The sequence below is a fragment of the Pongo abelii genome, chromosome 15 (assembly GCF_028885655.2).
Source record: "Pongo abelii isolate AG06213 chromosome 15, NHGRI_mPonAbe1-v2.0_pri, whole genome shotgun sequence".
NCBI lineage: Eukaryota > Metazoa > Chordata > Mammalia > Primates > Hominidae > Pongo > Pongo abelii.
This window is the reverse complement of record NC_072000.2, coordinates 110092701-110108135: the sequence shown is the minus strand read 5'-3', so window position 1 is coordinate 110108135 and position 15435 is coordinate 110092701. Positions and strand designations below refer to the sequence as shown.

At 63.9% G+C, this 15435-nt stretch overlaps 2 gene segments (V, D, J or C); both read left to right on the top strand.

Annotated features, from left to right (window-relative positions):
• The first annotated feature begins 237 nt into the window (after positions 1 to 237).
• Positions 238 to 2061, top strand: LOC112128735 (immunoglobulin heavy constant epsilon-like). The segment is given in 5 exon segments: positions 238 to 253; positions 392 to 715; positions 920 to 1240; positions 1327 to 1650; positions 1730 to 2061. Coding segments are annotated over 5 exon segments (1317 nt in total).
• Positions 2062 to 13217: 11156 nt separating this feature from the next.
• LOC112131757 (immunoglobulin alpha-2 heavy chain-like) lies at positions 13218 to 14761 on the top strand. The segment is given in 3 exon segments: positions 13218 to 13581; positions 13795 to 14115; positions 14339 to 14761. Coding segments are annotated over 3 exon segments (968 nt in total).
• Positions 14762 to 15435: the final 674 nt, after the last annotated feature.

Genomic DNA, 15435 nt, shown 5'->3' with positions numbered 1-15435 from the left:
TGGAGGGCAGGCAGATCATCCACCACGAGCCCAGAGAGAGTTTGAAGGGGGAGAGCTCTGGGGTCCCAGGCCCCATGGGGTCCCCGGGCTTCAGCCTAGGGGCATGGCCCAGTGCCTCTGCTCCTGAGCGCCCACACTGCAGCACTTGCGGGGGGAGGCTGGGGTCATCCTGGGGGCACCCCCCCTTCCTGAGCCCAGCCTGAGGATAGTGGCTGAGCAACAGCTTCTGGTGGGGGAATGGGGGCCCTGGGAGGTGCCCTGGGCCTGGGGCTTGTGGAGGAAAAGGCCCAGAATGAGCCTGGCCATCTGGATCCCTGCCATGGGGTCCCCAGCTCCCCCATCCAGGCCCCCCAGGCCTGATGGGCGCTGGCCTGAGGCTGGCGCTGACTAGGTTCTGTCCTCACAGCCTCCACACAGAGCCCATCCGTCTTCCCCTTGACCCACTGCTGCAAAAACATTCCCTCCAATGCCACCTCCGTGACGCTGGGCTGCCTGGCCACGGGCTACTTCCCGGAGCCAGTGATGGTGACCTGGGACGCAGGCTCCCTCCATGGGACAACTATGACCTTACCAGCCACCACCCTCACACCCTCTGGTCACTATGCCACCATCAGCTTGCTGACCATCTCGGGTGCGTCGGCCAAGCAGATGTTCACCTGCCGTGTGGCACACACTCCATCGTCCGCAGACTGGGTTGTCAACAAAACCTTCAGCGGTAAGAGAGGGCCAAGCTCAGAGACCACAGTTCCCAGGAGTGCCAGGCTGAGAGCTGGCAGAGTGGGCGGGGTTAAAGGGGTGGGTGGGCTCAAACATGGGAACACCCAACATGCTTGGGGACCCGGGCCAGGACGTGGGGGCAAGAGGAGGGCACACAGCTCAGGGAGGCCAACAACCCTCATGACCACCAGCTCTCCCCCAGTCTGCTCCAGGGACTTCACCCCACCCACCGTGAAGATCTTACAGTCGTCCTGCGACGGCGGCGGGCACTTCCCCCCGACCATCCAGCTCCTGTGCCTCGTCTCTGGGTACACCCCAGGGACTATCAACATCACCTGGCTGGAGGACGGGCAGGTCATGGACGTGGACTTGTCCACCGCCTCTGCCACGCAGGAGGGTGAGCTGGCCTCCACACAAAGCGAGCTCACCCTCAGCCAGAAGCGCTGGCTGTTGGACCGCACCTACACCTGCCAGGTCACCTATCAAGGTGACACCTTTGAGGACAGCACCAAGAAGTGTGCAGGTACGTTCCCACCTGCCCTGGTGGCCGCCACGGAGCCCAGAGAAGAGGGGCGGGTGGGCCTCACACAGCCCTCCGGTGTACCACAGATTCCAACCCGAGAGGGGTGAGCGCCTACCTAAGCCGGCCCAGCCCGTTCGACCTGTTCATCCGCAAGTCGCCCACGATCACCTGTCTGGTGGTGGACCTGGCACCCAGCAAGGGGACCGTGAACCTGACCTGGTCCCGGGCCAGTGGGAAGCCTGTGAACCACTCCACCGGAAAGCAGGAGAAGCAGCGCAATGGCACGTTAACCGTCACGTCCACCCTGCCGGTGGGCACCCGAGACTGGATCGAGGGGGAGACTTACCAGTGCAGGGTGACCCACCCCCACTTGCCCAGGGCCCTCGTGCGCTCCACGACCAAGACCAGCGGTGAGCCACGGGCAGGCTGGGGTCGTGGGGGGAGGGAGCGAGCGAGCGGAGCCTGGGCTGACCCCACGTCTGGCCACAGGCCCGCGTGCTGCCCCGGAAGTCTACGCGTTTGCGACGCCAGAGGAGCCGGGGAGCCGGGACAAGCGCACCCTCGCCTGCCTGATCCAGAACTTCATGCCTGAGGACATCTCGGTGCAGTGGCTGCACAACGAGGTGCAGCTCCCGGATGCCCGGCACAGCACGACGCAGCCCCGCAAGACCAAGGGCTCCAGCTTCTTCGTCTTCAGCCGCCTGGAGGTGACCAGGGCCGAATGGGAGCAGAAAGATGAGTTCATCTGCCGTGCAGTCCATGAGGCAGCGAGCCCCTCACAGACCGTCCAGCGAGCGGTGTCTGTAAATCCCGGTAAATGACGTACCCTGCCTCCCTCCCTCCCAGGGCTCCGTCCAGCTGTGCAGTGGGGAGGGCTGGCCAGACCTTCTGTCCACTGTTGCAACGACCCCAGGAAGCTACACCCAATAAACAGTGCCTGCTCAGAGCCCCGGGTACACCCGTTCTTTGGAGTGGGCAGGGCTGTGGGCAGGGGCATCTTGGCACAGAGGAATGGGCCCCCCAGGAGGGGCAGTGGGAGGAGGTGGGCAGGGCTGAGTCCCCCCAGGAGAGGCGGTGGGAGGAGGTGGGCAGGGCTGAGGCACCACTCATCCATCTGCCTTCGTGTCAGGGTTATTTGTCAAACAGCGTATCTGCAGGGACTCATCACAGCTACCCCGGGCCCTCTCTGTCCCCACACTGGGCCCACCCCCTCCAAGGAGTCCAAAGACCCAGGGGAGGTCCTCAGGGAAGGGGCAAGGGAGCCCCCACAGCCCTCTCTCTCAGGGGCTTGGCTTCTACCGCCCTGGACAGGAGCCCCTGCACCCCCAGGTGTAGATGGGCACACAGGCCCCTCCAGGTGGAAAAACAGCCCTAAGTGAAACCCCCACACAGACACACACGAACCCAGACAGCCCTCCCCCAAGTCTGTGCCACTGGCGTTTGCCTCTCTGCCCTGTCCCGCCTTGCCGAGTCCTGGCCCCACCACCGGAGACAGTGGAGCCGAGCCCACTCACACCCCACAGCCTCCACCACCCTGCCCTGTGGGCACACCAGGCCCAGGTCAGCAGCCAGGCCCCCTCTCCTACTGCCCCCTACTGCCCCTCGGTCCATCCTGAATCGGCCCCCAGGGACTCACCAGCCTCACACACCCAGTCTTGCCCACTCACGCCTCACTCAAGGCACAGCTGTGTGCACACCAGGCCCCATAGCAACTCCACAGCGCCCTGCACCACCACCAGGGCCATAGTCACCCCACACGTGGTCACACGTGGCCCACACTCTACCTCCCACGCTGCCTCCAGCCAGGCTACCCCCAAGCCCTTCCTCTGAACCACACCTGGGCCGCTGGATCCCAGAGAGAAATGGGGAGGCCCTCACATGGTGTCCTCCAGTCCAACCCTCCCTGTCACCCTGTCAGCAGCACCCCACAGCCAAACACAGGATGGATGCGTGGGCTCCGTCCCCCACTCACCCACACCGGAACCCCAGAGCAGGCTACATGCCCCTCCCAGGCCTCAAACCCATGTGTGCATCTGACACCCCAGATCCAAACGCTCCCCCCGGTCATGCACACCAAGGGCACAGCACCCACCAAATCCACACAGAAACACGGGCACCGGGTACCCCATGAGCACAAAGCCCCTCCACGTCTGAAGACACAGTCCCTGCACATCGTCACAGCCATGCACTCAGCTTCACTCTCACGTCCCAGCCCACCTGCACCCAGCTCCGGGCCGGGAGCAGCAGAAAGAAGTGTGAGGGCCCGAGGCTGAACCTGCGCCTGCTGATGACCCGGGACCAGCAGGCAGCTCAGGGCGTTGGGGAAGGGAGTGGAGGGGATCCAAGGCAGGAGAAGCCAGAGGGACCAGGCTGGTGGGTGGGGCCGGGCCGGGGTAGGGCCAGGAGGCAGCTCTGGAATCCCACAGGCCTGGGCTCATAGTCCACACCAGGACAGCCCCTCAGAGCACCCATGCAGTGAGTCCCAGGTCTTGGGAGCCAGGCCGCAGAGCTCACGCATCCTTCTGAGGGCCCTGAGTGAGGTGCCCACTCCTGTGCCAAGGGGCTGGGTCCTTCTCTGGGGAGGGGTGGGGTCTAGAGAGGCGGAATGGAGGTAACCAGAGGTCAGGGCAGAAGCCGTAAGGAACAGAGGGAGAGTGGGGTCCCAGGGACGAGAGGTCAGGAGTGGTCAGCCTGGCCCTGGGCTGTTGACTGACTCGGGACCTGGGTCCCCACCCTCAGGGCTGGCTGGCGGCTCTGCGCAGTCCCAGAGGGCCCCGGATAGGGTGCTCTGCCACTCTGAACAGCAGCCGGGACTGCCGAGAGCGGCAAGGGGCTCTGTCCCCCACCCCCGCTGCCACTGTGGAGCCCGGAGGGCTGACTGGCCAGGTCCCCCAGAGCTGGACGTGTGTGTGGAGGAGGCCGAGGGCGAGGCGCCGTGGACGTGGACTGGCCTCTGCATCTTCGCCGCACTCTTCCTGCTCAGCGTGAGCTACAGCGCTGCCATCACGCTCCTCATGGTGGGCACCCACCTCCAGGGGCCAGGCCAGGGCAGGGGGCTGGGCAGAGCCAGCAGAGCGCCCTGACCCACGCCCTCCCCTCAGGTGCAGCGGTTCCTCTCAGCCACGCGGCAGGGGAGGCCCCAGACCTCCCTCGACTACACCAACATCCCCCAGCCCCACGCCTAGGCCGTGGGCCACTCACGCTCCAACAGGCCCAGCTCTTTCTCTGCCGGCGCCTGAGCCTCCCTCGGGCTGCGCCCTGCCCTGGGTGGGAAAAGGGAAGCAGACAAGAGAAGGGGGCACAAGGTCACTACTGTGGGCTGATGGCCAGTGAATCTGAGCCCAGAGGGGTCCGGCTCAGCCGCAAGGTTAAAGGCGCCGACAGACCCACCAGTCGCAGCCCCCCACCCTAAAACAGTGTCTGTCCCTTCAACAGAGTCATCGAGGAGGGGGTGGCTGCTAGCCGTTCTAGCTCATCCCAGGCCCCTGAGTCTCAGGGTCACTCCCATTCTGACTGTACAATCACCAAAAGCCAAGGAGGGCCCGGCACCCAGCCCAGGACACAGCTGAGTCTGCGTCCAGCCCAACACCAGCCCACGGTCTCACTCCCCAGCCTTGGTCTGACCCTTCTAGCCCTGAGGTTCAAGTGCCTGGCATCCCCGTCCCCCAAGCCTCACTCAGACCTTCTTTCCCTTCACCCACCCCTCCTGCCACCCATCCCCAGCCCCCATCCCTTCACCCACCCCTCCTGCCACCCATCCCCAGCCCCCATCCCTTCACCCACCCCTCCTGCCATCCGTCCGCAGCCCCCATCCCTGCAGCCTGAAGGCACAGGGAAGCCCTCTGAGGCCAGGCCACAGGACTGTTGAGGGCTTTGGGCCTCTGGAGTGGGTAGAGGGGCTCCCACAGCCAGAGAAGGGGTTTCCTGCAGGGACAGCAGCTGCTGACCTCGTCCCTATGACCTCGTCCAGCCTCTGGCTTCAGCAGTCCTATTTCTTTCCCTCTGGGTTTCTTAGTAAAGTTCCTTTTCACAAACCCCACGTCTCCAGAGTGCTCTGTGGGAGGTGTCTGGCCCTGGAGTGGCTGGTGGGAGGCAGGACCCCTGAGGATGTGGAGGAGGAGCTAGAGGGGAAGGAAGGGCAGGGGCCATTCTGGGGTCCTGAGAGCCAAAGTGCCCAAGCAGTGGTTCCCATCAATCACCCCTCAGCACCCCAGAGACTCCCCAGCTCGGCCCTGTCATACCTGGTCTGCTGGTCTCCAGCCCAGACTCATGCCTCCTTCTCAGGTGAAGTCAAAGCAACAATCAACATCGACCCCTTTGTGGGCAAAACCAGAAGAGGCCCATGCTGTGGTCAGCACAGGAGGCCCCAAGAATGCAGCTGCACAGTCACCAAGGTGGAGGCTGTTGGGGGCCCCCAGGACCACTGGCCACACACCCTGATCCACCACCCACTGAGCACAGACAAAGCTGACTCCCCAGCCCACAGCCACCCACCAGCCTGGACCTCCTGAAGAGCTGAGAGGTGACACAGGAGCAGGCTGAGGCCTCAGAGCCATCGGGGCCACAGGTGGGCTTGACCCACACCGGTCCTCAGGGCAAACATGCAGCCTCCCTGGCTGGAGAGGCCTGCTTACGAGGGTCTTCACAACATCCTAAAAATGGGAGAGAATACATGATAGACATGACAAAGGGCAGGGTTCCCTCATATACAAAGAGCACTCAGGGACCAACAAGAAGAAAGGTGAGCAATAGGTTCTTCATGGAAAGGAAAAACCCAGTGGCCGATAATATAAAGAAACCATTTTAACAATGAGAAAAGTGAAAGGAAGGAGGAGGGGATGACGGGGGTGGAGGTGCTTCTTGGCCCTGACTGAGGGCACTTGAATCGCTAAGACCACTTTTTAGTGGCAAAAATTGGGGCAAAATGCCCCAATGCAGGAGAGTCCTCTCACAGTGATGGCCCCACAGGGAGAGCCTCGCTCTGTGCCAGGAGAGCCACGTCACACGGAGTGTGGCACAAAGCAGAGTGAAGCAAGCCTGCCACAGTCTGACAGCGGCACCTGGGTCCTCCGCCCTGTCCTCTGCTGTGTCCTCGGAGCAGCCGGGCACGGGGGAGGAGGTGAGGAGTGACGGCTCCCTACGGGGTAGAAAACCCCAAAGCGGGCAGCGCTGAGGCCGACTGGGTCCAAACAACACCAGAGGAGGGGGCGTCGCAGGACAGGGCCAAGGCCACAGCCGCTGCCCAGCTCTCCTCACACACTCCCTCATTCACAGACACACACACAGGCACACACTCACACATGCAAAAACACACACACAGGTTCACCACACAGACTCAACCTCTCATACACATTTGCACTCACACACACCAATCATGCACTCACAAACACACTGACACATTCGGACACGCTCATACCAACACACACACAGTCTCAGGAAGCCAGGCCCTCCATCCACCCCATCACCAGCCCAGGGTCTCGCAAACCCACATCTCCTACAACAGACCGGCCCTCCGCAGCCAAGGTCCCCTGGACCGGGAGCCCCTCCGGGGGGCAGAGCTCAGTGACTTCTTTCTCTGCCCTGCACCCTAGATCATGAGACCCCCATGGCCCCAGAGCAAGGGCAGCAAGGAGTCAGCTCACTGCCCCACTGTGTGGCAGACGTCCTCACGCACAGAAAATTGCACCGCCTCAAAGGCCTGAGAGGAAGACGAGATGAGCACCCACGTAGAGAAGACAGACAGGGCCCATGGGGAGGGGCAGAGGCCCGGATTCACACCCAGGCTCGGAACAGCACCCCTGCCTTCCACATGGCCTGGCCTCCTGGGAGCAAGAGGATGCCGTCTCAGGGCCCCTCCATCCCCTCTTTATTCCCCTATTAACCCACTCGTGGGTATAACCATGGCCCCCAAAAGATAGAGCCACATCCTAGCCCCTGGGGCCATTGAGTGCGGCGTTATCTGTCAAAAGGGCCTTTGCAGATCCCATCAAGGTAAGGATTTCGAGGTGAGGGCACCCTGGATTATCAAGGATTTCGAGGTGAGGGCACCCTGGATTATCAAGGATTTCGAGATGAGGGCACCCTGGATTATCAAGGGGGCTAGGTCCAAGGACAAGTGTCCTAGCTGGAGACAGACAAGGAGACACAGGGATGGGGAGAGGCAGAGGCACACAGGGGTGGTGCTATGGACTGAGGGTCTGTGTCTGCCCGAAATTCATGTGTGACAGCCCTCATCCCAGAGTGAGAGCATGCAGACAGAGCTGGGGCCTCGGGGAGGTGGTTAGGGCCTGAGGGGGGAACCCCAAAAAATGTGATTCGTTCCCTAATCTCACTAGAGACCCTAAAGAAAAGGGACCCCAGAGAGCAGCCCTGCCCTCTTTCCACCACGTGAGGACGCGGCGAAACGATGGGGGTCTGTGAAGCAGGAATCGGCCCTTCCTGGAACTTGACCCTGCTGCCATCCTGACCTGGAATTTCCAGCTTCCCTGAGAAATGAATGCTGCTGATGAACCCACCCGTCTATGGTGTTTTTGTTATTGCGCCAGAAATGACTAAGACGCAGCAGCCACCTGCCCCTGGAGAGGGCCAGGGGCATCCCAAGGTTCATAACAAAAGCTCCAGAGCTTCCCTGAACTGCCAGGGTGTGTCTTCCCAGGACCCTGGGGCAGCCCCAGGCTACCTCCCTCCTCCTCTGACCCCACCTGCCCTGATCCGGCCTCACTGTCACTCCCTGGATTTCACCCGACAGCCTCCACCGGGGTGGCCTGGCCCCATGGCCAGGGCATCTTCCATTCACACCCACGCTTTCCAGGACTCCACTGCAGCAGCTCCTCTGTGAAGCGCCCCTGGCCTCCCATTGCCGGTGCCACCCGAGCCCCCAGACAGAGCTGGCCTCTCCCGACTCCAGGGCCAGCATCGCTGGCGGGATCTCTCCAGTGCAACGGCCAGCTCTCTGGTGACCCACAGTAGGAGTGCCACCTGGGCAGCGCTGGACAGGGTAGAGCAGGCACCTTGGCCGCCCTGATCTGCAGGGCTGCAGGCTAGAGACGGGGTGCCCCCCATGCCCCCACCCTGGGCTGCAGTCTGGGGCCCCCAGCGGCCCATGGGGCAGGCCAAGGGAGGCCAGGCCGGAGTGGCTCCAACCCAGCAGCGCAAGACTCACTCTCCCCAGCCTGATGCCCGCCCTGTGGCCCCAAGGCCCCCTCACCGGGGGTCCACTCACAGGCGCCCTTCCCCTGCGGGCGGTCGGGGACCCTCTCTGGCCCTGTGTCTCCCCTTTGCCATCTCTGTCTCAGGGTCTCTGAGCCTCTAACTGTGTCTGTTCCTGTTTCCCTGCATCGTGGCCCCCACCCCGCCCTGTGGAGCCATGTGGACCCGTGAAGCTCCACGGCCAGTGGGGTCACAGAGCCCTGGCCACACACACCTGGCCCCACCACAGCCAGACCACAGGCCAGACATGACGTGGAGCCGCGCGGCCGTGTCTGCTGGGGCAGGAAGTGGGCGAGTGACCCCGTCTGTAGGCCAGACATACAGGCATGCAGGCCCTCCCCTCCAGCCCTCAGCATCCAGCCACATCTGTGGACACAGCCAGAGCGGCAGAGCAGGGGTCTGCTAAGGACAGACGGCCAACAAGGCAGGGCCTGGGCCGGGCCAGGGCTCCGTCCCCACAGCAGCCCTCTTGGCAGGCAGCCAGACGCCTGTGAGGGTGGACCTGCCATGAGGGCCTGCATGCCGGAGGCCGCCCACTCAGTCCTGCGGGCCCTCCAGCAGCCTGACCAGGTGGGTCTTGGAGGTCTCCAGGCCTCCGTCTCCTCCTCTGCACATTGAGGAGTCCAGCCAAGCTGGTTCTGGCCCCTTCTGGAAGCAAAAGGTGGAGAACAGGCACCAAGACAAGAGGGAAGGACAAAAGAGGTCACCACAGGGACTCTGGAACCACAGGGCAGGACTTCCTAACCGGGCAGGAAGGATCTGGGCACTGGGGGCTGAGCCAGGCTGGCCAGGCCTAAGCTGGGATGACCCAGCCCTTCCTGGGATACAAGGTGAACAGCTTTCATGGCTGAGCCGAGGCCTAGGCTGAGCCGAGCCAGAGGGCAGAGGAGAAGATGACCTGGAGCTAGCTGATACACGTCCATGTGGGCTGCCCTGAGCTGCCCTGGCCTGGGCTGGGCTGAGCAAGGCTATGCTGGACTGGGCTGAGCAAGGCTACGCTGGACTGGGCTGAGCTGAACTGGGCTGAGCTGGGCTGAGCTGGGCTGGGCTGGGCTGAGCTGGGCTGGGCTGAAGGGCTGAGCTGAAGGGCTGAGCTGAGCTGGGCTGAGCTGAGCTGGGCTGAGCCAGGCTGAGCTGGGCAGGGCTGAGCTGAGCTGAGCTGAGCTGAGCTGAGCTGGGGCTGGGGCTGAGCTGGACTGGGCTGGGCTGGGCTGGGCTGGGCTGAGCTGGGCTGAGCTGGGGCTGGGGCTGAGCTGGACTGGGCTGGGCTGAGCTTGGCTGAGCTGAGCTGGGTTGGGTTGACCTGGGTTGAGCTGGGTTCAGCTGGGCTAGGCTAAGCTGGGCTGGGCTAGGCTAAGCTGGGATGGGCTGAGCTGAGCTGACCTGAGCCGGGACGAGCTGAGCTGGGCTGGGCTGGGCTGAGCTAAGCTGACCTGGATTGTGCTGAGCTGGGCTGGGCTGAGCTGGGCTGAGCTGGGCTGGACTGAGCTGGGCTGGGCTGGGCTGAGCTGGGCTGAGCTGGGCTGAGCTGGGCTGGGCTGGGCTAGACTGGGCTGGGCTGGGCTGGGCTAGACTGGGCTGGGCTGGGCTGGGCTGTGCTGGGCTGTGCTGGGCTGGGCTGGGTTGAGCTTGGCTGAGCTGAGCTGGGTTGGGTTGACCTGGGCTGAGCTGGGTTCAGCTGGGCTAGGCTAAGCTGGGCTGGGCTAGGCTAAACTGGGCTGGGCTGAGCTAAACTGAGCTGGACTGGGTTGGGCTGAGCTAGGCTGACCTAGATTGTGCTGAGCTGGGCTGGGCTGAGCTGGGCTGGGCTGGGCTGGGCTGAGCTGGGCTGAGCTGGGCTGGGCTGGGCTGAGCTGGGCTGAGTTGGGCTGGGCTGGGCTGGGCTGGGCTGGGCTGGGCTGGGTTGGACTGGGCTGGGCTGGCCTAGACTAAGGTGGGCTGGGCTGGGCTGGGCTGGGCTGGGCTAGACTGGGCTGGGCTGGGCTGGGCTGGGCTGGGCTGGGCTGGGCTGGGCTGAGCTTGGCTGAGCTGAGCTGGGTTGGGTTGACCTGGGCTGAGCTGGGTTCAGCTGGGCTAGGCTAAGCTGGGCTGGGCTAGGCTAAGCTGGGCTGGGCTGAGCTGAGCTGGGTTGGGCTAAACTGACCTGGGCTGGGCTGAACTGGCCTGGGCTGGGCTGAGCTGAGCTGACCTGAGCCGGGATGAGCTGAGCTGGGCTGGGCTGGGCTGGGCTGAGCTAGGCTGACCTAGATTGTGCTGAGCTGAGCTGGGCTGAGCTGGGCTGGGCTGAGCTAGGCTGACCTAGATTGTGCTGGGCTGAGCTGGGCTGGGCTGGGCTGGGCTGAGCTGAGCTGAGCTGGGCTGGGCTGGGCTGGGCTGGGCTGAGCTGAGCTGAGATGGGCTGGGCTGGGATGGGCTGGGCTGGGATGGGATGGGCTGGGCTGGGCTGAGATGGGCTGGGCTGAGCTAGACAAGGCTGAGCTGGGCTGGACTGGGCTGAGCTGGGCTGAGCTGGACCAGGCTGAGCTGGACTGGGCTGAGCTGAGCTGGGCTGAGCTAGACAGGGCTGAGCTGGGTGGGGCTGAGCTGGGCCGGGCTGAGCTGGACTGGGCTGAGCTGGGCTAAGCTGGACTGGGCTGGGCTGAGCTGAGCTGGGCTGAGCTGGACTAGGCTGGGGTGAGCTAGGCTGGGCTGAGATGGGCTGTAATGAGCTAGGCTGGGCTGGGCTGAGCTGAGCTGGGCTGGGCTGAGCTGGGCTGAGCTGGGCTGAGCTGAGCTGGGCTGGGCTGAGCTGGGCTGGGCTGAGCTGAGCTGAGCTGGGCTGCGTTGGACTGGGCTGGGCTGGGTTGGACTGGGCTGGGCTGAGCTGAGCTGGGCTGGGCTGAGCTGGGCTGGGCTGGGTTGGACTGGGCTGGGCTGGGTTGGACTGGGCTGGGCCGAGCTGAGCTGTACTGAGCTGGACTGACCTGGGCTAAGCTGAGCTGGGCTGACCTGTGCTGGGCTGGGCTGGGCTAGGCTGAGCTGGGCTGACCTGTGCTGGGCTGGGCTGGGCTGAGTTGGGCTGAGCTGGACTGAGCTGAGCTAAACTGGGCTGAGCTGGGTGAGCTTAGGTGGACTGAGCTGGGCTGGGCTGAGCTGAGCTGGGCTGGGCTGAGCTGGGTTGAGCTGGAGTGGGCTGGGCTGAGCTAGACTGAGCTGAGCTGGGTAAGCTTAGGTGGACTGAGCTGGGCTGGGCTGAGCTGAGCTGGACTGGGCTGAGCTGGGTTGAGCTGGAGTGGGCTGGGCTGGGCTGAGCTGGGGTGGGCTGGGCTGAGCTGGGGTGGGCTGGGCTGAGCTGGGGTGGGCTGGGCTGGGCTGAGCTGGGGTGGGCTGGAATGGGCTGAGTTGAGCTGGGTTGGGTTGACATGGAGTGAGCTGTGTTGAGCTGGGCTAGGCTAAGCTGGGTAAGCTTAGGTGGACTGAGCTGGGCTGGGCTGAGCTGAGCTGAACTGGGCTGAGCTGGGCTGAGCTGGGGAGAGCTGAGCTGGGCTGAGCTGAGGTGGGGTGGGCTGGACTGGGCTGGGCTGAGCTGAGCTAGACTGGGCTGAGCTGGGCTGAGCTGGGGAGGTGGGCTGGGCTGGACAGAGCTGAGCTGAGCTGGGTTGGGTTGACATGGAGTGAGCTGTGTTGAGCTGGGCTAGGCTAAGCTGGGCTGGGCTAAGCTGAGCTGGGTTGGGCTGAGCTGAGCTGGGCTGGGTTGGGCTGAGCTGAGCTGGGCTGTGTTGGGCTGGACTGGGCTGGACTGGGCTGGGCTGGGCTGAGCTGAGCTGAGCTGTATTGAGCTAGGCTGTCCTGGGCTAGGCTGAGCTGGGCTGAGCTGGGCTGGGCTGAGCTGTACTGAGCTGGCCTGGGCTGGGTTCACCTGGCCTGAGCTGGACTAGGCTGAGCTGTCCTGTGCTGGGCTGGGCTGGGCTGGCCTGGAGTGGGCTGGGCTGAGCTGGGCTGGGCTGGACTGAGCTAGACTGAGCTGGACTGGCCTGGGCTGGGCTGGATGGGCTAAGGTGGCTGCTAATGTGGGAAGGAGGCCGTGGGTTGAGTGTGACTCCACCTGCAGAGCCCTGAGCCCAGCTGTGTTCTTAGGGGTTCTGAGGGCCACGCAGCTCTGTTGCACCATGATTCTGTCTTCTCTCTTGCCCATTGCCTGAAGGAAATTTGGAGTGGGCTGGGCCCAGAGCTCCCCTGTGTAGCAGGCCCTGTCCTGGAGGGCCTGGCAGGGACATGGCTTAGCCTGTTGGCCTGTGGTCCCGAGACCTCATAGGCCACAGGGGTCCACTGTGGCTTGTTTGGGCCTGGGGTGGGGCTCATGGAGTGGTGGGTGTTGGACTGAGACCCTGACCAGGGACAGGGGGGTGGGGTCACAGCCAAGCCGCCCCACCCCTACCCCATGCACACAGCACTCAGAGCCCAGGCCCCCTCCTCAGAGCCCCCACCAAAATCCTCTCTAGGTGCAGGGGAGAGAGCAAGATATGTCCCCCACCCAGAGCAGGAGCTGCGATCAGGGAGCTCAGGGGACTCAGCCACTCCATGGCAGAGCCCTGTTTAATACAACTTGTGTCTGGGACGGCCTGGGTCAGAGGCCCTATCTAAGGAGCATGTTCAGAAACTGTGTCGCTGGGATGAGACAGCAGTGTCCAACCGCAGACCTGTGGTGCAGGAGCTGTGTGACCTTCGGGCCGTCACCGGGCCTCTCTGTGCTGGGTTCCTCCAGTGTAGAGGAGAGTCAGGCACAGCCTGTCCTCCTGGGGACACGGCATGAGGGCCGCGTCCTCACAGCGCATTCTGTGTTCCAGCATCCCCAACCAGCCCCAAGGTCTTCCCGCTGAGCCTCGACAGCACCCAGCCAGATGGGAACGTGGTCGTCGCCTGCCTGGTCCAGGGCTTCTTCCCCCAGGAGCCGCTCAATGTGACCTGGAGCGAAAATGGACAGAATGTGACCGCCAGAAACTTCCCGCCCAGCCAGGATCCCACCGGGGGCCTGTACACCACGAGCAGCCAACTGACCCTGCCGGCCACACAGTGCCAGGACGGCAAGTCCGTGACATGCCACGTGAAGCACTACACGAATCTCAGCCAGGATGTGACTGTGCCCTGCAAAGGTCAGAGGACAGGCTGGGGAGTGGGGCGGGGCCACCCCGTCCTGCCCTGACACTGCACCTGCACCCGTGTTCCCCACAGGGAGCCGCCCGTCACTCACACCAGAGTGGACCACGGGCCGAGCCCCAGGAGGTGGTGGTAGACAGGCCAGGAGGGGCGAGGCGGGGGTACGGGGAAGGGCGTGCTGACCAGCTCAGGCCATCTCTCCACTCCAGTTCCCCCAACTACCCCATGCTGCCAGCCCCAACTGTCGCTGCACAGACCGGCCCTCGAGGACCTGCTCTTAGGTTCAGAAGCGAACCTCACGTGCACACTGACTGGCCTGAGAGATGCCTCGGGTGTCACCTTCACCTGGACGCCCACAAGTGGGAAGAACGCTGTTCAAGGACCACCTGAGCGTGACCTCTGTGGCTGCTACAGCGTGTCCAGTGTCCTGCCCGGCTGTGCCGACCCATGGAAACGTGGGGAGACCTTCACCTGCACTGCTGCCCTCCCCAAGTCCGAGACCCGGCTAACCGCCAACATCACAAAATCCGGTGGGTCCAGACCCTGCTCGGGGCTCTGCTCAGTGTCCTGGTTTGCAAAGCATATTCCCGGCCTGCCTCCTCCCTCCCAGTCCTAGGCTCAGGTGATTATGCCAAGTACAGAGGGAAACTGAGGCAGGCTGAGGGGGCCAGGACACAGCCCTGGGTGCCCACTAGAGCAGAGGGGCTCTCTCATCCCCTGCCCAGCCCCCTGACCTGGCTCTCTACCCTCCAGGAAACACGTTCCGGCCCGAGGTCCACCTGCTGCCGCCGCCGTCGGAGGAGCTGGCCCTGAACGAGCTGGTGACGCTGACGTGCCTGGCACGCGGCTTCAGCCCCAAGGACGTGCTGGTTCGCTGGCTGCAGGGGTCACAGGAGCTGCCCCGCGAGAAGTACCTGACTTGGGCATCCCGGCAGGAGCCCAGCCAGGGCACCACCACCTACGCTGTGACCAGCATACTGCGCGTGGCAGCCGAGGACTGGAAGAAGGGGGTCACCTTCTCCTGCGTGGTGGGCCACGAGGCCCTGCCGCTGGCCCTCACACAGAAGACCATTGACTACCTGACGGGTAAACCCACCCACATCAATGTGTCTGTGGTCATGGCGGAGGTGGACGGCACCTGCTACTGAGCCGCCCGCCTGTCCCCAGCCCTGAATAAACTCCATGCTTCCCCAAGCAGCCCCACGCTTCCATCCGGCGCCTGTCTGTCCATCCTCAGGATCTCAGCACATGGGAAAGGGCCAGGGCACGGAAAGGGAAGAATACCCCCTGCCCTGAGCCTCGGGGGCCCCTGGCACCCCCATGAGCCTTTCCACCCTGGCGTGAGTGTGAGTTGTGAGTGTGAGAGTGTGTGGTGCAGGAGGCCTCGCTGGTGTGAAATCTTAGGTCTGCCGAGGCAGGCACAGCCCAGGGTGGGTTCTGAGAGATGCACATGCCCCGGAGAGTTCTGAGTGGGCAGTGGCATGGCCGTTTGTCCTTGAGAGAGTCGCCTCTGGCTGCAGCTGGGAGGGAATAGGGAGGGTGAGAGGAGCAGGCTGGCGGAGAAAGAGGCAGGTAGTGGGAGGAGCGGCGAGGGAGTGAGGGGCTGGACTCCGGGGCCCCACTGGGAGGACAAGCTCTGGGAGGGCCCCACCCCCCTAGTGGGTGGCCTCAGGACGTCCCACTGACGCGTGCAGAAAGGGGCACCTCCCCCTAACCACACTGCTCTGTACGGGGCACATGGGCACAGTGCACAATCACACTCACATATATGCCTGAGCCCTGCAGGAGCAGAACGTTCACAGCCCAGACACAGCTCCAGAAAGGACAGGGGAGTCCCCTCCCAAGCCCCC